Raw genomic sequence first — 24,023 nt, forward strand, 5'->3', positions numbered from 1 at the left:
CGAAAGCCTGCTTGGAGGTGGGAGAGGATGTGTTCCTCTTCCATCCAGGCTCCAACCCTTGAAATGATGACCCTGCCAACCACTTTCTGGATCACGTCTATCAAACTGATAGGTCTGTAATTGGAGGGTCCTCTCTAGCCCCTTTTTTAAACACCGTAACCACCTCAGCGCCTTTCCAAGAGTCGGGCACGGGGTGCCCCCTGGCGATGTAATTCATTATGAGGGCAATTAATTCTGCCCAAACCTTGGGTTCCTTTATCAGAAGGTCCCCCGGTATCCCATCTGGGCCTGCCGCCTTCTTCGGGGTCAGGTGTCTAATTGCTGCTAGTACTTCCAAGGGCAGAAATGGATCCTCAATCTCCCTTGTATATCCCCCTTCTCCACCCGTGTCTACCATTAGAGAAAGGTCAGCTTCATTTCCGCTATATACTGCAGAAAAGTGGTCCACCCATTGCTGACTTGTTATATGGGTGGCTAGTGGTTGTGAACTCTGTTGCCTAGATTTGTTAATTAGGTCCCAAAATAACCTTGAGTTCCTCGTGGAGACCGCCCCGTTTAGATCCTGCCAATATTTTTCTTCCCACTCTCGTTTAGCAGCTGCTACAACCCTAGAATAATCCTTCCTAGCCGCTCTAACTAGTGAGGGATCCTTCTTGAGCAGGGTAGCTGTTAACTCTTTCCTTTTACCCTTGCACTGGGCATTGTACCAGGGATTAGTAGAGATGGGAGGTATATTCTTAGCTTTAAGGCTATGCCCTTTTAAAAAGTATTGGCTCACCTGCTCTATTGTATTTTTATAGGCTATTTCTAAGGCGGATGGTAGCTCTGGTGCGCTTCTCAGTCCCTGTTCCCGTGCTGCCAGGTCCAAGGTCAGATCTTCCACAAGGGTTTTTATACTCCCCGGTTGATCTTCCTTTAATTGGGCCTTGTCCCATTTCAGCCTACGATTACTATTATAGGGGACCACCTCTTTGGTCAGCCTCAGGGGAGCACACGGCCCCACCTCCTTTAAGTTACCCCACCTAAGCTTTCTGCAAGGGGATTGTGGTCACTATCCTGTGTTGCCATCACCTTCATATCTAAAAGGTATTTCCAGAGTTTGACGTCTAGTAGGATATAATCTATTCTGGATGGGCCACTAAGCCTATTGAATGTCATTGCACCATCCCTATCTGAATTAGTCCTACCATTGAGTGCTCTTAGATTATGTTCCCTGGTTAGGGCGTTGATTTGGATTGCCCTTGCCGACCATTTTCGGATAGGGGGTAATGACAAGGCTGGAATATACCATCTAGAATCTTCCCTCTCGGTGCCCAAGGGATCGTCCCCACTCAGAGGCTCAAATGTACAATTAAAATCCCCACCCACTATGATTTTTGCCGATTGTGGACACCTCGCCAATGCTACATCCAAGCTCGTTAATGTAGCTGAGGATGTATCCCCCGGTGCCCCTCTAGCATAAACATTAAATAGTTCCAACCTACTCCCCTCAGCCAGTCCCCTACAAGAGAGGTGTAGGACATCCCTACACACAGAGTCATAGGTGGTTACATCCCAGTTCAGATCAATTTTTATCCAAACCAGTAATCCTCCCGCTGGTCTACCCTTTCCACCACTTACTGCAGGGGAAAAATATGTGGTATATCCTGATTTGTATAGAGGGAGCAGGCTCCAAGTTTCCTGGAATAGGCAGACATCAAACTTATCGATGAATATATGCCATTCCGGAAGCGCCATCTTCCTTTTTAAACCTGCCACGTTCCAGGATAGCAGGTGAATAACTCTGTGGTCTATAGGGGTCAGTCCCAGGGCACCCTTTTTCCCTCTTCTTTCCCCCTCGTTAGTGGTGGCAAGAGCGTCCACATGGCCGGATGGTGACGATGCTAAAATACTATCACCTACCTGACTAATATCATTTCCTATTGCCACCCCTAGTTCCTCAAGCTCAGTACCCTTTGAGGTGACACTACTTGGGCGACCACCCCTCTCCCCCGTCGGCTGCAGACTTCGGTCGCAGTCTTCCAAACCCGATAGCAGCGAGAACCTGTTGCCTATCTCCAAAGGGGTGAAGGGCCTCAGGTGCTCCATTCTGCTATTGGTATTTCTATTGTTTCTCTGGGGTACAGAAGACCAGCCCGAGAAGTCAGCAGCTTGAGCGGGGTATTGTCCATAAGGGGCGTACCTATTGTTGTATAAGGGCGGGGGGTTGGGATGGGGAGGGTGCAAACCGTTTGTGAAGGGTGGCGGAAACACCACAGATCTGGGGTAGAAGTATGTCAGAGCCCTCGGGGTGATGCAGTTATCTCCACTTCCAGTGGGCTAGTTTAATATATAATCCACTGCCCGCGGGTCTCTAAAATTGACCACCACCAGATCACCCTCAATATCTTTTCGTCTGTTACCCAACCAATTGAGCCGCCTGACGTGCACTATTTCCCCATCGATGTTGTGTGCAATGGGCCTATAAGTGCGCAGCCAGTGCATTATTTTGTTTTTCAATTGGGCGTAACCTTCTCTCTTGTTATCAGGTAATGGCGGTACCCCAGTCAAAACGACCACAAAAGGAACTGCTTGTGGAGGTATCTCCACTTGCGGCCTCTTGGTAACTGGAGCTCTGGTGAGTCTATCGCTACCCTGATCCTCCTGTGTGTTCCCTGTGTTGTCCCTTGTCAATTCCTTCTGTGAGTCACCCACTATACCTGCTGTTGGGATATTTTGAGGCTTTGGGGGGGGGGCGGTGTTTGATGAGCTGGGGCAACCCTACTGGGGAGCTGTGGCTTAGGTTTGGGGGGCTGAGTTTGCACTATAGAGGTTTTGTTAGGAGTTTGCTTAGCAGAGGTTGATGGTTGGGTGACCCCTGTCGCCTGGGCCTTGGCTAGAGTGACCATACTGCTTATAGCCGTCTCCAAGATGGTAAGCCTAATCTCTACTTTTTTAATACTCTCATTTATGGGCAGGAGTAGGGATCTGAGTAGGAATTCCAGATTCCCCAGTGAAGTGGTGGGGGGTAATATGTTCGATTGTGGGGCCCCCGAGGTGATGTCATGATCTATAGTGTTTATACCCGAAACAGAGGGAGCCACTGCTTGTAATAGTGTCAAGGATGGGTGAGTTTCTGTGATTTCCACAGTTGACATATCGGAGCTGGCAGGGGGCTTTGCAACTTTCCCAAAGTCTGAATGGGGGATTTTGGCTTTACCCTGCCCGCCCCTCAGTTTCCTTCTCTTCTTGCATGGGGGGGACCATGCGTCTCTGTTGCAGCTATCTGTTTCGGCCGAGGCTTCCTTGGTTTAGCTGCAATCGGGGGCTGGGTTATTAAATCCACAGAAGTGCAACTAGGACTGGAGAGGGGGGGCGCACTTTCAGCCTGGACGGTGGGCAAACATGTGGAGGGAGGGGTACAATCCCGCAGTAAGAGCAGGACGCCATCCTGCGATGATAAATCCTCGCTGTTGTTTAAAGAGCCACCCTCTTGAATGCCATGAGTGGGAATGGTATCAACAAGTGGCCTATTTTTCAAATTCTCAATTGAACGCCGGCGTTCTGCCCTACGCTCCACCAAAGAGGTTTCCCTGTCACCATCAACAAGGGCCTTTGAAAAGTAATTATCCAGAGTCCCATTTCGTGTTCCCCCCATCTTCCCAATACAACCCTCTACAGCAATCAGTGCCATTACCACCACCCTTTTTACTATCTACAGTCCCAGTGTAGTAGGCGAAAGAAAGTAGGCCCAGCCCGGCCTACCCTGGCCTACGAGGGCCTCAGAGGGCCCGCCCTTTGCCCGGGCTTCGCCCCGAGCTTCGTCCGGCGCGCGTCCCGCTGCGCGAGACGAGTAAACAGATTATATCCTCCAAAGCGATGGGGGCGTGGCCGCTGCGGGAAGAGGCTGCAGGTGTGGAAAGTGCCTCGCAGTCCCGCAGCGGTGTGGGCGGTGAGGGCGGGTCTTAGGTCCAGCTACAGCAGCTCACTGGCAAGAGCCGCGTCCAGGGGAGAAGAGCCTCAATCAGCGACGTGGTCCCACAAACAGCGAAGGGAGGAGCAGTGTCCAGTCAGGTCAGCCACGATACACTGACACTGAGTAGTGCGAAGTGCACTTTGCATAGCTGCGCATAGCGCTACTACCCGAACTACCCCCAGGGTTATACATAAGATTTCTTACTTATTAAATGTTTTGGTCTGGATAGATTTATTACACATGTTTTTCTTTGAGTTAAGCCTGGCACTCTGTGCCACATCTACCCAGGGCTGAGTTCAGGTTTAAATTAAAGATACCTAACTGGACCTCATACAGAATAGTGACGTTATTACTTCGTGAAGTCACAACCACCCCAACTGATTAGCTACTTTATTACAAGGCAATGATAGGGAGTGAGAGAGAATGAGCCTACTGGAGGTAGTGGTTGCTGTATGGCTCCCTGGTGACACAGCTTTCCCTGTGCAGATCCTTGATGGAGGAATACGTTTTTCAACAATACAGACACCTTTACTGTGGCAGTGTTAGTATAGGAAGGTGGGAAGGTAAAATAATTTTGGACGGACAAGGAACTTTTTGAAGGATGACAATGAGGGACAATAGGGTATAGGGTGGGTATTGTTTTTTAACCAGTGTTATTGTGATTACTAGACCTCGTGGTAGATGTACCATATATGTGCAATAATCTTACATGATTTGTGAGTGATGTTCACCAGTACTGATGGTGTTATGGTGTTATACCCCTGAGTAGCCTCTGTGACTTTGCAACGTGTGTGATCATTAAAGTCAGATACACCTCCGTGGTTGGAGAAAGACTGGATGAATTACTCGTTTCCTATATCAACTGTTCAATGTGTGAGGTCATGAGCAGTGTTTTGGAGTCCTTGTTGTGGTTTTTATATTGCGTCGATAGCCATCATGACCTTTCTAGCGAGGTTGTGACTGCATAACTATTGATGTGTTAGATCCAGCCCTTGATGTGTTTTCTCACAAGATGTTTCACCTACAATCTCTTTTATTTAATTATTCAGCATTTTTGTGCCTAATATTTTCCCTTTCGGCTAAGCATTCTTCCACATAAACGTATGAAATGTATTAGTTCAGTAACTAATATTCTTCTGTATACTGTTTCATAATTGATTGAGCTAATAAATAACTGCACTAAAAATGAGGTTCTGTACTTTTACTTCTCAACAATACCTATTTCTAAGACTCATTACTGTCTCCCCAACACTTTGAAATGTGAACCCTGTGCCAGAAGCATGACAGAACTCTTCTAATCAGTCCGTGCATGAAAATAAAATTCTTTATAACTAGAAACGCCATTGAAGCCCAATATTACTTAATGAACATAACCAAGTTCCACACACACATCCATTTCAATACCATAAAAACTCTCAGCTCATTAGTACTTAGCAGACTACATCTAGTTAGCGCCCCACTCAACAAGGTTCATACGGCCAAAACCAGGACCTCATAGATGCTTCTGACAGAAACAGTAAATGCCTTAGCCCCAAATACCTCTCTAACATCCTAAGCAGCTAGATGTAAAGTAAAGAATCACTACCTATAACCTCATAGCCATATGTGAACAACTTTGTGATGCCTCTAAGAACCGGCCATTCTACCTTTTAGGTCCATTTCGCTGAAACTTTTCAGCAACAGGCATAAGATCTACTTCTCTCTCCAATAATTTTCAAAAAGCATCAAAGTGTTATCCATTGGAATTGGAATAGAGAGACCTTAATGATTATTGCAAGAACACCACATACCACTGAAAATATGTAAATTCTGTTCCATGCCCCTTGTCACATTTTTTTTAAAAACATCACATTCAAATGTGCCTGTCTTTGCTAATGATTTCCTTATAGCAGGTACTCTGATTGAATACCATAACCCTTTCTTGTTGGGTTTATGTTGGCCATTCTACACTAAAGGCTTTATTATGAGTTGGTAGTCCATGTCTTGCCAGACTTGTGGGGGCGCAGTGGTGCTGGTCTTCCGATCACCCCATTACGACCAGGACAGTTGGGCTGCCCTGGAACCACCGTATCAGCCAGTGATCTGAGATTCCTAGTGGTAGCCCAGCAGTATTGAGGCCCCAATATGCTTGGCTGGTCCGGTGCAGCTCGCCAAGCATATTATGAGTTTTCTCACGGCTAAACTTTTCATGGTGGTACAAACGCCATGAAAAGTGTGGCAGTGATGTAACAAATTGGGCCCTACAGAGCCCCATTGTGCCTCACGTCATGTGAATGCACACGGGGGGCACAACATGTGCCCCCCTGTGTGCATGCACACCAGTACCTGCACAGCATGGACTGCGCAGTCCATGCCATGCAGGTACTGCCTTTGATGTTTCCATTGTGGTGCCTATTTCATGGGCACTGCTGTGTGAAGATCAAAGAACCGCTCACCAGACAGGAAAAAACTCCTGATCTGGCGGGCATTTCCTACATGGGTTTGGTACGGGAACAGGGCATTCCCGCTCCTACACCTCCAAACTCCTAATAAGGCCCTCAATGTTCTACGTATGGCCATTGCTGCTATGTCAATCATATATTATCAATATGTTATTGATACCACATAAATTGATAAATAACTAATGTACCAAATAAATAAATTGAGAGAATTAATGCATTCTGAGGATTGTTTTCAAGTCTAAAATATGGGGCAGGTCTCACTTCAAGTTTGCAATTTGGCCCATTTTCAATGGCATTCATGGTGGGCTAAGTGTACTATATGAGGGAAGAGCACATCTTATTGGATTGTAAAACAGATATCTGCATAAAGCTTGGGTTTTGAGTACCACAGATAACCCAAGCACCAGTTGAATGGTGAATCTGACAAAGAATGTTACTCACTCCGTGTAACTAGTACATCAGTGTCAGCTGTTTTAGACATTCAAAGTATAATTCGTACCCTGACACAATAATGTAAGTGACCTAGAAAGCATGCGGTCAATGTATCATAATTTAAACATTTCTGAAAGTGAATATCACAATAATACGTCTCTTTTTTTCTAGGGAAAAGGAGCTGTCCCGGAGAAGGACTAGTTCGAATGGAGTTGTTTTTATTCCTCACGACAATCCTCCAAAGTTTCAGTCTTAAATCTGTCACTGATCCAAGCGAAATTGACATCAAACCAATACTAAGCGGTCTAGCAAAGATACCAGCAAACTATAAACTCTGTGCTATCCCACGCAATTAATGGACATCCCAAGAGTAAAAGGTTATCTCAGAGTTTTCAGGATGTCTGGCCTAAACTCCACACTACTTCCGAGAACATGGCTGCTGAGAAAGCACAGGAGAAACACCAACTGACTTTTTGCAGCTACTAAACAGCAGACACTTTGGGGCCTATTTATGAGCCGGTTTGCGTCCTGCAATGTGGTGCAAGAATGGCGCAAACCTTACTTGTGATTTATGAAGCCACGCAGGCCACTTTGCGTGGCCCTCATTGGCTACATAAATCTGGAGTGAGTGAAAGCAGTGCAAATTGCTGCATTGTCTTAGTGTTCCCACGCAACTCCCATGGTTTTTGACCCATTCCAAGATTTACCAGAACTGGTATCAAAAAGTCAGGTGAGGAGTAAGGAGGAGAATTATTTGTATTTCTCCATGTTTTCTTTCTCATTCTCTGTCACATTCTACTTTCTCTTTCTATGTGTGCTGCATTCCGAGGCAAGCAAAGAAAGAGGAATATGCCACTCAAGATTGTTTTTGTGCAGGGAGGTGTCCCTTTCTGCACAAACAAATATTCTGCAATTCTGCTGGCTCATGTGGAAGTGTTTCAGCATTTTCGGTAGGCTTGCCAGTAGGGCACCAGAGCAGGGGAAAAGGCAGGAATGTGCTGTTTTGCCTTAATTACGGGCATTCCTGCCCTTTTCCTATCACGCAGTGCAGCATGGAGACTTGCTGTGCCGCTTTGCGCTGCGCGACATTATCGTAAATAGGCCCCTTTGTTCAAGCTACAAATTATTTCACTATTAATGCTTTGTTTTTTGACCTCGTCATTTTCATTAGTTACATTACCTTACACTACTTTCATTTAGAAGAGCAAGGCGTGCTTAAATGGTTGACCCCTTACTTCTTAGCTTTAAGAAACATTTTTATATATTTCTTCGATCACATCAAATTTCAAGTCGAAAGTTGACCTCAAAACAATATTTGATTTCAACCGGATTACATGAAAAATTCACATCTGCTAACTGCTTTGTTAAGAAAAACGACATCTAAAAAATAGGCTGGCATGGGTTACACAGCAACGATTATTTTACTAGAATTAAAATATATATATATATATATATATATATATATTGATTACCAATCCAATTCCTTCGGATGAAAGGAAGGCACTGACACCGTGACTTGAACTCAAGGAAATATTTTAATCCGACATGCTGCACAGACGCGTTTCGGCGGAAGCCTCCGCCTTGCTCACTTAACTCTGTTGTAAATGGCATACGTTTATATAATGCATTACATGCTGACACATCACGAGCAAGAACATACAACATGATAGGCCGTTGGTTGTTATGACAACGAGTGAGTCATGGCTAAACATACTAATTGCATAGACACAGAAGAGTCTGTAGTTTATACGCGCACAAACCAAAATGGTAACACGTTATTCTTACTACTGACATTTACTCACAAATAATGCATTGCTAGTTGTATACACATAGTATTAGTGCGTAATATCAATAAATGCAGTTTTAAATCATATATGCGTGTCTACCACAGTTTCCATGACTGGACGCTAGGTAACTGACAATTACGGAACATTGTGTCCTGTTCCTATGTTGAAACCAGTCATGTTATTTCACTATGGTGCAATTGTAAATTACTTTAAAGAACAATACCAGTTCCAGGTAATGCTACCTATGACATTATCTCCAAGTGGACATAATTGCTGCTGTGCAAAGTACTAAACAACGAATTATAATCGTGTCTGTGCCTGACATACACTTGTGTGACTATAGCTCTATTATCATGCAGTTGCATTTGTGTCAAGTAGCTGTGTATTAAATAATAAACAAACAGAATATGCGCTCGCATTGTGTCCCAAATACAAAATTAAATGTATGTTACAAAGGTACAGAGTTAAAACTGGAATGGGATTGTCTTGTCGGGTAGGGCTCTACTTGGGATTCATAAGTGGACAGTCATGGCTTCGTCTGAGTTTAATCCATTTGGGATTTTTGAATTTAGCAGGATTATGTACCTTGACTCAAGACGTCGTAAGGCAAGTCTGCGATTCCCTCCCCTAGGATTTTTTGGGACACTGTCTATCACATAGTAGGAAATATGTTTAATATTCCCGTCATGCATAGTATTTATGTGTCTGGCCACAGGGTACGTTTGGTCATTATTAGTGATGGCGCGCAAATGCTGCAATATTCTCACATGTGCTTGATGGATAGTACTCCCCACATAGCGCTTGCCACAGCTGCAGACCAGGACATATACGGCGTATTCCGTTTTACACGAGTAGCCGCCCCTGATGGTGTAGGGTTTGTTTCTGAATGGTACCTGTACCTCCTTCATATTAAGCCCTTGTTTGCAGGCTTTGCACTTCGTGCATTTCTTAAAGCCTTTCTGAGGTGGGGGCCACGTGACTGGTTTTCTTAGTGTAGGGGAGTTGCACACTAGTTGGTCACGCATGGATTTGGCCTTTCTAAATGTTATACTAGGCTTATTCCCACTCAGTTGTCGTATTACAGGGTCATTTTTGATCAAGGGCCAGTGTTTCTGCAGGATTTTTCTGACCTGATTGTGGTACATATTGTAGCCAGTAATCATTCTTGGGGGGTTACCAGTCACGGTCGTTGGTGTGGTTCTAGTCTCCAAATCTTTTGTAAATATTAAATCCTTCCTGTTTTTAGTTTTACACTTACTCTCAGCTTTATCGAGGGTGTGTGGTCTATACCCTCGCTTACTTAATCTTTCAAATAGATCTTTTTTGGCCTTGGTGACTCCTTCCTCCGTACTGCAATTGCGTGTCATACGCAAGCATTCAGCATAAGGAATGGATTCTTTTAGCTTAGTGGGATGAAAACTTTGTGCATGAAGCACTGCATTTCCCGCTGTTGGTTTCCTATAAGTTCTGGTTTGGATTTTGTCATTCTGTACATACACTTCTATGTCCAAGAATTGGAGCATTGCTTTACTGGTTGTGCTGGTAAATTTTAAGTTTAAGCTGTTTTCAGTCAGATCTTTGGCGAATGCCTCCGCACTCTCAGTGGTACCCCTCCACAGGATAAAAATATCATCAATGTAGCGCTTATAAAGCACCACATTGTGTGACATCTCCACCTCATGCTTAACGGCTAGCACCTGCTCCTCCCACCAGCCCATATGCAAATTAGCATAGCTGGGGGAGAAGCAAGTGCCCATTGCCGAACCTTGCAGTTGTTTGTAGTGCAATTTCTCAAATAAAAAGGTGTTTGGTATTAAGGCACCACTCTACCATCTGTAGTAGCATCAACGAGTGTTGGTACAATGCTATTGGGCGTTTGCTCAGATAGTATTCCAAAGCCCGCAACCCGTCTGTGTGTCTGATACTAGTATATAAAGCTTGTACATCCAACGACATAAACACAAAATCCTGTTCCCACTGTAAATCATATATATGCCTTAAAAAGTCACCACTGTCCTGTATGTAAGCCGGAAGTGCTTTAACAAAAGGTTGGAGAAAATAATCCACAAATGTGCTGGTATTTTCAAACAGACTACCAATGGCAGAGATGATCGGTCTACCGGGTGGCTCCTTTGGGTCTTTGTGTATTTTAGGTATGAGATATAGCTGGGGAGTGGTTGGGTAGTCATTTTTTAGGAAAGCTAATTCTGCTTTGCTTATTAGACCCAGATTTCTCCATTTGTATAAATCACAATGATATCTCTCCTGTATACCCACTATGATGTTAGGGCTCACTCTGCAGTAGCATTCTTGATCAAGCAATTGCTTCATTGCTTCTTCATTGTACATTTTTAGTGGCCATAGCACCACATTGCCACCCTTAACAGACCACCACACAACAATATCAGATCTCATTTGTATTTTCGCCATCAATGCACTGTACTCTATTCTCTTGTTGTGCTCTTTCGTGCAAAATTGTCGTGTACTCAGTATTGATAGCTCTTTTAACTCTCTGATGACATTTTCAGAAAAAAGGTCTAGTCCATCTTTGAGCAGTATAGGCATAAATATCGATTTTGGTTTAAACCTGGTTTGTACCGTTTGATATGTGCTTAAGTCTGCTGCGTTGGCTATTTCTCCTGGTGTCAGTTGGCTGAGGGATTCTTCATATTCAAGGGCATTCAAATCTCCTAGTACCGCCATGTCCGCAATACTTAGGGTTTCAGCAATTCCTTGGCCTGTATTTTCTGGACACGTACTTTTGCTAGTACTGTTTATAAAGTGTTTTTGCAGTTTAAGTTTCCTTACAAATTGGAACAGATCTATCCTGGTTTGGGTATAATCAAAGTTAGTTGTGGTGCAAAAAGTTAACCCCAGTGATAAAATTTCCGTTTCCCTGGTTGTCAGTTCCAGATCGGTCAGATTGATAACGGTGTTATCCAAATTTTCCATTTGTTTGTCATCCATTATTGTTTCCTGTTTTTTCTGTATTTTGGTTTTGTTTGTTTCGTTGTTCCGCCCGCCCCAGCGCCTGTCTTTTCTTATTCGGCTTTTTGTTTTGTATTTTGTTTGGACTTCCCTTTGGCCCATTCTGTTTGTGACTGTTTCCGAGGCCTTAATGATTTGAGGCGCTGTAAACGAAAATAAGACAATTCCTGGGCCGGGTTTGGTACTTCTCCTGTGAGGACCAAGGAGCTGACACTTTCTGGGTCTGATTCCAATGAGGCGCTCAGGTCTGTTCCACTTGACGCGGGCGTCATTTGTGACCCGCTTGCCGTTGCCGATAACTGTTGTCTTTTAATATTGTCAAATTTTCTGGCAAACGTGTAGATACGGCCGTTCACATAGTCATTTCGGTCTCTTTGAAACTTGATCGCTTTTCTTTCCTTTATTTCCTCTTCCAGTTTGGAAAGCCTGCTGGCTATTTCTTTCAATGCCACATATATTTCATCTTGGTTTTCCCTTGATTCCAGATCCTTCATTATTTCTTCTATCCTGGTTATGATTTTATCACGGTCACTTGCTGCATATTTTACAAGTATTTTAAGCATATTCTGGGATGCCATGGCATTATTGTCTGCCCAGTCTTGTAGCATGGCCGGATCAGGATTTTCGTAGGTGGGCGCAACCAATATTCTGAGTCCTCGTGGTACTCTGCCCACATCCAGGTATCTCTGTAATGATTTTATCTCCCACCATTTTGATACCTCCTTTTTACGTAATTTCTCTAGTTCTGCACATAGGTTTTTGATACTGTTGTCTTTGTCGGTGACTGTCGTCGTTTCTGCCTTTTTGTTTTTTATTGCAGTGCTGGTATCTGCGTCCACAAATATATCCAAAGCGGCCGCTTCCCGCAATTTTTCCCATTCCGCAGACATGTCTCAAACAGGTACACGGATTTGTACGTTTTCTTGCGAAAGTCACTGCCTACCAGTGTGTAGTCATCACACACTGCAGGACTACCTCTACCATAAACCTTTGCAGTGTTTCGTTGCGCTAGTAACACAGATTTTCGCCGTCTTACCTGGACGCCCACAACTGCTCTCCAGCCTTCGCAGGGATCCGGCGAGTCAGCTAATCGTCCGTGTCACCAACAGTCCATTTCTCCGCGATTGCAGGTTTGGGGGGGCGCTGTGTTTCTCTCTTCTCGAAAGTTAGACCACAAGGTTTGTCCCAGTTCCACAGCGCTGCCAGAACGAGGAGGGTCAGTGTAGGGATTCCCAGGAGCTTGAATCCTACGTATTGATTACCAATCCAATTCCTTCGGATGAAAGGAAGGCACTGACACCGTGACTTGAACTCAAGGAAATATTTTAATCCGACATGCTGCACAGACGCGTTTCGGCGGAAGCCTCCGCCTTGCTCACTTAACTCTGTTGTAAATGGCATACGTTTATATAATGCATTACATGCTGACACATCACGAGCAAGAACATACAACATGATAGGCCGTTGGTTGTTATGACAACGAGTGAGTCATGGCTAAACATACTAATTGCATAGACACAGAAGAGTCTGTAGTTTATACGCGCACAAACCAAAATGGTAACACGTTATTCTTACTACTGACATTTACTCACAAATAATGCATTGCTAGTTGTATACACATAGTATTAGTGCGTAATATCAATAAATGCAGTTTTAAATCATATATGCGTGTCTACCACAGTTTCCATGACTGGACGCTAGGTAACTGACAATTACGGAACATTGTGTCCTGTTCCTATGTTGAAACCAGTCATGTTATTTCACTATGGTGCAATTGTAAATTACTTTAAAGAACAATACCAGTTCAAGGTAATGCTACCTATGACATTATCTCCAAGTGGACATAATTGCTGCTGTGCAAAGTACTAAACAACGAATTATAATCGTGTCTGTGCCTGACATACACTTGTGTGACTATAGCTCTATTATCATGCAGTTGCATTTGTGTCAAGTAGCTGTGTATTAAATAATAAACAAACAGAATATGCGCTCGCATTGTGTCCCAAATACAAAATTAAATGTATGTTACAAAGGTACAGAGTTAAAACTGGAATGGGATTGTCTTGTCGGGTAGGGCTCTACTTGGGATTCATAAGTGGACAGTCATGGCTTCGTCTGAGTTTAATCCATTTGGAATTTTTGAATTTAGCAGGATTATGTACCTTGACTCAAGACGTCGTAAGGCAAGTCTGCGATTCCCTCCCCTAGGATTTTTTGGGACACTGTCTATCACATAGTAGGAAATATGTTTAATATTCCCGTCATGCATAGTATTCATGTGTCTGGCCACAGGGTACGTTTGGTCATTATTAGTGATGGCGCGCAAATGCTGCAATATTCTCACATGTGCTTGATGGATAGTACTCCCCACATAGCGCTTGCCACAGCTGCAGACCAGGACATATACGGCGTATTCCGTTTTACACGAGTAGCCGCCCCTGATGGTGTAGGGTTTGTTTCTGAATGGTACCTGTACCTCCTTCATATTAAGCCCTTGTTTGCAGGCTTTGCACTTCGTGCATTTCTTAAAGCCTTTCTGAGGTGGGGGCCACGTGACTGGTTTTCTTAGTGTAGGGGAGTTGCACACTAGTTGGTCACGCATGGATTTGGCCTTTCTAAATGTTATACTAGGCTTATTCCCACTCAGTTGTCCTATTACAGGGTCATTTTTGATCAAGGGCCAGTGTTTCTGCAGGATTTTTCTGACCTGATTGTGGTACATATTGTAGCCAGTAATCATTCTTGGGGGGTTACCAGTCACGGTCGTTGGTGTGGTTCTAGTCTCCAAATCTTTTGTAAATATTAAATCCTTCCTGTTTTTAGTTTTACACTTACTCTCAGCTTTATCGAGGGTGTGTGGTCTATACCCTCGCTTACTTAATCTTTCAAATAGATCTTTTTTGGCCTTGGTGACTCCTTCCTCCGTACTGCAATTGCGTGTCATACGCAAGCATTCAGCATAAGGAATGGATTCTTTTAGCTTAGTGGGATGAAAACTTTGTGCATGAAGCACTGCATTTCCCGCTGTTGGTTTCCTATAAGTTCTGGTTTGGATTTTGTCATTCTGTACATACACTTCTATGTCCAAGAATTGGAGCATTGCTTTACTGGTTGTGCTGGTAAATTTTAAGTTTAAGCTGTTTTCATTCAGATCTTTGGCGAATGCCTCCGCACTCTCAGTGGTACCCCTCCACAGGATAAAAATATCATCAATGTAGCGCTTATAAAGCACCACATTGTGTGACATCTCCACCTCATGCTTAACGGCTAGCACCTGCTCCTCCCACCAGCCCATATGCAAATTAGCATAGCTGGGGGAGAAGCAAGTGCCCATTGCCGAACCTTGCAGTTGTTTGTAGTGCAATTTCTCAAATAAAAAGGTGTTGTTATTAAGGCACCACTCTACCATCTGTAGTAGCATCAACGAGTGTTGGTACAATGCTATTGGGCGTTTGCTCAGATAGTATTCCAAAGCCCGCAACCCGTCTGTGTGTCTGATACTAGTATATAAAGCTTGTACATCCAACGACATAAACACAAAATCCTGTTCCCACTGTAAATCATATATATGCCTTAAAAAGTCACCACTGTCCTGTATGTAAGCCGGAAGTGCTTTAACAAAAGGTTGGAGAAAATAATCCACAAATGTGCTGGTATTTTCAAACAGACTACCAATGGCAGAGATAGAAACTACAAAGATGATGGACCCTTTCTAGACTAAGCACCTGACTATCTTTCCCCCATGCAATATTTTAACCCTTAAGTTCAAACAAGGGGACTGTGTGCACACTGAGTGGCACCCATCATCACTGTGCCTTTTCCCTAGGGAATTTTTTAAAATTTCAAACAACAGCAAAGGTGCACCACAAAAATTGTAACAGTTGTAATAATAATGATCAATCTTGAAGATGTTGGAGTTCTTCTTCAAATCCTTTATTTTCAAAACATTTAGTCAAACATAAACAGCCGACTCGTTTCGTCCCAAACTGGGACTTCTTCAGGGCTTTAAGTTAGTCGGACGTTGCGTGCCTGGGAGAAGAAATAGAAGCGTGGTCCTGGGGTCACCTTGCCAGCTACAATATATCCTATTATTTAGGTTCTTCCCGACGCTATTATTTTATTATATAAATGCTAGCGGGCGACAGCAATGCAGGTTTCTTAAAAGTTCTTCGGAGGTATGATCGAATGTGCCACCTTACTGTAAATACTGTCTCAGTCCATATGCTGAGTTAGATGTGTAAATGATGTTGGACTGGAGGTCCTGTGAGTCCTATGGAGGAGGGTGTGGGCACTGTATCCCAGCAGGCCGTTATAGTCAAAAGCGGCCGGCGCCCATCCACAGCCCTCGTCCTGACCAACACCCGCAGCGACGTCGCCAGTCCAACATCATTTCTTTCTCTCTCTCTCTCTCTCTCTCCATATCTGTGTACGTATTCCGACTTTTTACAAGACTAAATAAGGTGTAAAACTAGAGTGGGAAAGTAATTGGGAATATTTCTGAGCTCCAGCTTTATGAGTTTTCTAATACATTTAAGGCCTACTCCGATGAAAATCTATTTTCTTGTCTTTATATCAAAGCTTAGTGCAAGGGAAATTTCTACCAACCTGACTATGTTCTACACTGGTAAGTAAAATTTGTGAGGAAAATAAGGCTCACCAAATGCTGCTTCTGAATTAGGATCAGTGAATTACTCTTTCATATTCAACTTTTCGGCTATTTGTTACATGTATGGACCAAGGTTTTGTTTGTTGCTCGGGTCTGGGATATAAATTTTATCTCAACAATGAATGCATACAACCGAAGTATGAAAGATTTTCTTAAACCTCTTCTTTTATAAAACATCTCAGATAGCAGGTATCTTCTTTCACAAAAAGTACATTTTAAAATCATTAAAAGAAATATTTAATGCCAACTCCTTCTACCTTTAGAATAAGGACAAGGACACATATTTTTCTATTGTGCCTAGCATCTTAGCCCATCCGATGTATTAATTTAAAACATGTTTTATTTACTCAGGTGAGGAAGAACTGTGACATGCTATATGACATAAAGTACCCTGTGCAATACATTATAAGAATGCTGCAAGGCACAGAGGAGTCCACAACCATACAGACGAACGAGGGGCTACAATTATAGCCCAGTATAAATTGCGAACATTTGTGGTACCAGCCATCATTTAGTCGTAGGTGACACAGTGGCAGTTACAGCAAAGAGAATTTTCCCTCCCTCCCATGCCTTTATGTCAGGGATTAAGGACTGTTTCTCCAGGATACGAGGGTTTTCGATAGACCAGGTGTGCAGGGAAGGGGAACATGTGTGCACTGTTGCTTTAAAGCAGGAGCGGAGGCAGTTGGCTGAAAAGTTGGCAGAGGTAGCTAATGTAATTGTCGTTGACAGAGGCAATCCTGGCTGAAAGGGAATGGGTGGACAAGCTCTCGTCTCGATGAAGAAAGAAGTAAAAAAGTTCATTAGGAAGTTAAGATATTTAGAGGTTAATATAGACAGTAAACCTGGATGGGAGGTTAAATGTCTCAAGTGCAGAACATCAGCACAGGAGGAAGTAGAGACTTGCAGAATTAAGTGTTGTAGAGGGGGAGGGACACTTTAGAGGTCAGGGTAATATAACATAGGTATGCATTTTTGTATAGTGAGGTTGAGGTTGTGTGGGTGAAAGGCCCAGGGTTGTTTATGTGAGGTGCACCTGTTTCAATAAAGCAGCCACTTTTCACACAAAACTGTGTCAGTTGTCTGTGCTGCACCACCTCTTCCTCATGTCCCTTTATTAGGTTATCGGTTTTTTAGGTCACCTGCAATATCTATTTAATGTACAGCACAGGGTACATTTTTCCACCCCATACCCGTTCTCACAAACTACTTATGTTCTTGGTGCGGTGCTGTTTCATATAAAGAGATAGGATCATTAAAAACATGAAGAATAAAACTAAAATCTCTAGTGCAAAACTAACTACACCAAAAAACTGTTAGATATTTGTTGCAAAAAAGATTTTAGAATCAGATAGTACAAGATAGATTAGAAAAAAACAGACACTGAAGTTCAGAATGCTTGGAAACATGCATACAATTACTTAAAGAATGGAAATAATAAATGTGTTGCCATACATATCTATTTTTTGCTTATTACTGCTCACTTGGAAAAAACAAAACAGGGCAGAAGAAGGAAAAGCCACATTTCATTTTTATTTTTTAAACCAACGCTTTAATTATGCTATGCGACCTGCCTTTCCCCTAAGCTGCTGGCTCTGGAAAAAGGCATTATGACATCAGAGCTCAACTGTAATAAGGTATTACTCTTGAGTGTCTATGCAATTTTTTACAGGAGTCTAGGGACATCACAAGTAGCCTGTAATGACAAAATTAGAGACAGCCTTTTATACAAAGTATGTAGGCTAACATGTATTATACACCGATAAGAATTCAATGCAAAGTAATATTGTTTCTCTCAACACAGCTATTGAGGCCATAAATATATATGATAATTATGTTTCTGCATTCAAACCTCTCGCTATGCATGGCAGGGAAGACATAGTTAAGCAAATACGGTTATTTAAAGTCCCTAGACATTAGTTCTCCAAAATCTGTTGCCTTATTGCAAACATCCTTGCATTTAAATCTATCTAAATACATTTTAAGACAAATGTTATAAGCGCACTATATAATTTATTTTTCTGAGCACCAGATTTATAATCTAATGATGGAGGACTTTTCAACTGAAGGGTGAGGGTCATAAAAGCACAAGTCTAAAGATCATTTATGGAGACAAAACGTTTATGCTCTACAGACTATATAAATATAACAGAAATGAGCTCTAATTGCAGTGGGTTATCATTCATTTATTTAATTGTACATCAATCCTAAAAGAAAGTTTAACATGGCAAAACAATACAGCAAATCAAGCAAGTGTTTCAAACTAGGGAGTTGAAGGGCACACCTACAACACACTTGCACTTTGGTCTGCGGATCACAGGCCTTTGTCAACGGTTGTGTGTTAACTGTTCTAATGTATTACTTTGAACGTTTGTGTGATGATGAAATACAATTTGGAAGGGCTTTCTGAGAGAAGATGTGAGGTGAATGAAGATTACAAGATATTGAATATGGGAAGGGTTGAAAAGACTGGACAAAGGAGGAGTATACATCACCAAGGAGTTCCATAGGCAGGTATTATTGAAATGTTGATAGACAGCTGGCATTTCATAGAGATTTCACCACTCCAGGGTCATTCCTCTCTCTGAAGTAGAAGGGTGGGTAGACCGTGGCTGAGGCGACTGCTCCTTCCCATTGGCAGTTGGCACCGAATATATTTTAATTCTCTTACACGTTGACATAGGCAGCAGAGTCTAAGGAAACCAGCATGATGGCCAGAGGAAGGGAGAGAGGGGGTATCCTGATACCTTGGGGATCATTCTGGTAGCATGAAACACATGGTAATTATTGCATGTGAAACTTGCAATAAATCTACCTAGTGAACAGACTAAGTGTATTTCTATAGAGGAATTTATTAAACAATGTGTTTATTTCATTCCTTAAATAGAGCAATCACAGTACAAAAGTATATCAAAATACTTTTCAAATGTATTCATTCACAAACATAATTCAATAGAAGTCTATATCCCACTCCAACAGACACAACCAAAAGAAAAAGTTGACCTAGGGTTTCAAAAACTGCACTGGACACCCCATACATTAGGTTTTTTAGGAATTAGTATGCATCGTAGGCAGTTGGATCTCCTTCTGGATCCCCTTACCTTTATCAGTAGCTGGCCGCATTGCAATAGCATAAATGGAGATACTACCCCGCCTTCTTTATTGTTGTACAACCTGCTGCTAATAATTCTTTTGGCAATTAGATTCCCTATTGGTGGAACTAATATGGGATATTGGCAGAAGAAGGGTGGGTTGGCTAAACTTAAATCACGCAGTAGCAAAGAAGGTATGGGAGTCCCAAACTTTCAAGGATATTACATTGCAGTTCTGTTTCAATGGGTGGAATATTGGTTGGTTAGTTACCACCTTGACACAACTGGACTCTCAGGGCACTCATCCAAGATGGGGACTAAGATAAAATGCTTTTCCCAAGTACTACAGCTCAACAAAAATCTCATGCTAGGTTTCCAAACAGCATTACAGTGTCTCAAGCTAATTATTCATACACTCACCCAGTACTGCTGTATGCAACAGCTATTCCTTTACTGGGCCTCCCAACTGAACTGGGTTTTCTCACTAGTTGGGAGCTGGTACACTGGGAGGAGGTCAGTTTGTGTATAGTGAAGACGGTTCAATTCACGATTTTCAGGCACTGGTTTATATGGTGTACAGGGGATACACTTTTTACTGTATGACAGGATCCATCAGTCACTACACCAAACCCACAACATAGGTTATAATACAAACACTATACACCATCAGACATGGTACTAGACTGATTACTTGGTTCTACAAGGTCAGACAAGAACCTAGAGGGGCATCCTTGCAAGCACTTAGAAATCAATGGGAGGCACATACAGTGCAAATCTATTATTATTAATAATGGAAGAACTCTCTGGTATATCCCCAAAAATAACCAGAAATGCAGCTTCAAGTTCATTCAATTTAGCGTATTGCAGAGGGCCTACCTTACATCACACAAACTTAGATTTGTTTACCCCAGTGTCCCAACCTATTGCCCAAATGCTCAAATGCTACTATTCATCTAAAGACTTCCACCACATTAAGAGGGACTGTACAAAACAGAAGAACTCCTGGGGCAAAGTACTAATGAGTATCTTCCTTGTAACAGGAAAATAAAACCTGTAACATGCAGAGAGCTGCTTTCTGGGCGTGTATACTCGGCCCAAGAAGGCCATGGAAGCAACAAAAGCTAGTGATTTTGCTTTAGTGTTAGCTAAACTGGCTATAACTATGCAGTGGAAATCGTCCATGATCAGCTACACAGCTGCATGGAAAATGAAGTGAAATATGGTGCTGAAGTGTAGACCAAAGCCCTAAATAGAGAAGAGGAATGACTTGTGGAAGTGATCTATTGCTGCATAATGGGACCAACTTCTTCAGTCTCATAAGGAGACTCGCAGCTACAACAATGAGCCGCCCTAAATTTTAGTTACTGTATAAGTAGCTTTGTATAATGGAATAACTTGAGTGGAAACTACTCTCATGGGTGCTTGTCCCCCTGCATTTAGGCACCGATTTAACTGAGCGAGAAGTGCTGAGACCACATAATTCTGTGTAGCTGTTACCTTTACCTGTTGTAAAAATGTCAGTAGTAATTAGTGCCGAATCACCACTTTATATGCACATCTCCACTCTCCATCAGGCTATTTTCCTGTATTCTATAGGAAGGTAAAAAATGTGGTGGGACACTCCTGAGCTATAGGGCGGTAGGTGGTCAGTGGCTAAATTTGTGAACTTAGAAATATGTGATGAACAATGTTTAAAAACATATCACTGATCAGATCACATCTGAAGTAGCCAGTTACATATCGAGCTTGCGCATTGTAGCATTTTTCATGCATTAACACATGGTGTATATGTGTGTTGAGAGATTATTGATGAAGCCACATATCAACTGCTTTTATATTCTCTCTACCAAAATGTATGAACATTTAAAAAAAGTGTTATTGAAAAATGTTTTTAAAAACAACAAAAAATGGTAGACTAAAAATCACATGGAAGGGGGCCGTGGCTTGCAGCCGATCAATAAGGCCCCAGCTTAGAGAAGCTCTGAGGGAGACGTAGATTCCCCAAGTAATCCGGCACTTCATCCATACATTTATCCTGCCCCAAAGAAACCCACCGTGAGCGGAAAAACGGGGCATCGATTGCACCAATTCTTGGCCAGAAGTGATTCCAAGCGCGCTGAAGGGTGCGTGAAACAAGAAGCGGCCTAGACATGCAGCTGCAGCCGGGGACTGACTTGAAGCGGTGAAAGTGACGCTGGAGGATATCATGTCAGCTCTCACTAATGTGCAATCGACGGTGGGATCCATCTCCACTGATGTCTCCATCCTGAGGGCAGACTTTCAAAAGATGACTGCCAGGGTCACGGAGGTTGAACACGTGATGAAATCCCTATCGAAGGACACCGCTGCGCTGCTCCAAAAGGTCAGCCATTCAGAAGCAGAAAATAGACTCATGGCGGCGAAGCTGGATGACCAGTAGGGGAGCTCTCGACACAACAACGTCAGAATTGCGGGTATTCCCGAAAGCGAAGGGAGTCCAGCCATGGACCTTTATGTTGAGGATCTCATAAAAACTAGACTTCAACCAAGAGGACTTTCGAATTTCTTCTCTGTGGAAAGAGCGCACAGGGTGCCGGGGGTAGGCCCAAGCCCGGGGAGCCCCCTAGACACGTCTTGGCCTTCATTTTCAATTTCGGCGTCAGGGATGCTATACTGCAAACAGCAAGAGTGGCTACGCCGCAGTGCATCCAAAACTAGGTGGTGTCCTTCTTCCCAGATTACAGGGCAGCATCGCAGGAGCTTCTTTGAGGTAAAAAAAGAACTTTGACGCAGGGAACCACCATATTCCATGCTGTTTCCGGTGAAGCTGCGTGTAGTGGCGGATGGAAAATCCTGTTTTTTTGAAACACCAGAGGAAGCCCACGACTGGCTCGATGGATGGTGACGAGGGGAGGAATCCAGGTGGATGGAGAGACGCCAGCAGCAGCGCAGGGAGGAAGAGGACTCCAGGGACCATAGACAGGAACAAGAGGAGGAGCATACGCAATGGACTGAGACCGAGGAATGAAGAAAGGCAACATTACACGATCGGGACCTACCCGAACAGAGAGACGTTTGTATGGCTCGACTACACATGAGGGGGGAATCTAATAGACCGACAGGATGCAAACGACCTGACCTTCCCACCTGAAGGAGGTATGCCAAGGACCAGGGCAGCAGGATTGGACGATGGAATGAAGCGTGCCCTTGTTGCTAGACTGTCTTTGAGGAGGGGGTGGACTGCGGCACTCTACGGAATTGTCTCCCCCACACGCAAGTACTGTTAATGGGATTGAAGCACTCTGCTATGATTGGGTGGCGGATGGTTGGGGACCCATCTGGCAGAGGAGCAGGAAGGGGGTGATAGAGGGGGGTTGTTCTTCATTGTTGATTTTCTATGTTTTTTGCTATTCTCTGTGGGCTAACCAAATTGAGATAAATATGTGAGTACAAGCACACTGGATAAGGTCTTTTCTGCGACAGATAGTGGATATGATGAGCACATCGCAAGAGAGACCCATAAAAACTGTCTACATCCATGCATGCCAAAAACGACACGATGACGACCGCACATTCACAATTAGATATTTGAATCAGGCAAGCAGGAAGGCAGGGAGGTGGGTGGGAGAGGGGGGAATGTTATTTTGGTATTCTTTGTTCTTATTTGCGATTCTCAAGAGGGTGATATGGCACACTTTCTATCTGTGATTACAAAATTTTTGGGATGCACTATGAAAATGATCCTGAGGCAGTACATGTTGCTCGTGGCAAAAAGGGATGATGCAAGCACAACAAGAGTCTAATTCACAGATGCCCCGAGTGTCCCCGATCACCCCTTTGTCGCTGCTGCAAGAGACACATTTGGTGAGCTTGGCCTGCAGGGTTATGGACCGCAGGGGGTTTCGAGTGATGGTGCATTCTGAGTTCTCTTCTGGTTCAAGGGGTGTTGGTATTCTAGTACCTAAACATTTTCCCCTAATAATAATGCATACTCAGACTAATGACCAGGGTCGATTTGCGGCTATTACATGTCAGTTGGAAGGGAAACTGCTCAATATAGTGTCAGTATACATGCCTCCGGCTCTCCACTCAGTGGCCCTCCCATCGCTTAGCCCATTTCTATTAGGTCTCCCAGCAGGGATGTATGTCAGTACAACGCGATCTTTTAGATCGCGGTACTTTACAATGCTGCAATTACAATGCAAGTTGTTACAATGACTTGCGTTGGAGGGCGTGGATTGTGGAATATTATAATTTTATATTCCAACACCAGTCCACGTAACAGTAGGGAAGGTGTTGGAACATAAAATTACAATATTCCTTAACCAAAAGCGCCATCCAGCGCTAGTCGTAGTAACGACTTGCGTTGTAATGGCAGCGTTGTTAAGGTAGTGCGTTGTAAACACTGCGTTGTAAACAATGTCCCCCCCCAGCAGGAATGATATTAATCAGTGGGGACTTTAATGCTATCATTGATGGAACCCAAGATCGATATCCCCCAGGCTGAAGACTGCAGGCACTACTCGTATGGAGGGATTTTTGGATGCCTTGGGCTTACAGATGAGTGAAGATACAGACATCCAGAAGCACGGCAATAAAGTTTTCAGTCAGGGGTACACAATAGCCTCTGCAGCATTGATTATTTTTTTACAGCTGCAGAACGTTGAGATCCGTCCAAGAGGT

General features: G+C 43.4%; 1 protein-coding gene across 2 annotated transcripts in view; it reads left to right on the plus strand.

Moving 5' to 3' along the window:
* LOC147692371 (cytochrome P450 2G1-like) overlaps nt 1-11,317 on the plus strand; it is a 615,414-nt gene extending 604,097 nt beyond the window's left edge. For both annotated transcript variants that reach the window (XM_086938596.1, XM_086938597.1), the window contains one exon: nt 7,000-11,317. In XM_086938596.1, the coding sequence (XP_086794722.1) occupies nt 7,000-7,184 (185 nt within the window). In that variant the 3' untranslated portion in view covers nt 7,185-11,317. The remainder of the gene's footprint in view (nt 1-6,999) is intronic.
* The last annotated feature ends 12,706 nt before the right edge of the window (nt 11,318-24,023 follow it).

The sequence above is a fragment of the Lissotriton vulgaris genome, chromosome 9 (genome assembly GCF_964263255.1).
Source record: "Lissotriton vulgaris chromosome 9, aLisVul1.2, whole genome shotgun sequence".
NCBI lineage: Eukaryota > Metazoa > Chordata > Amphibia > Caudata > Salamandridae > Lissotriton > Lissotriton vulgaris.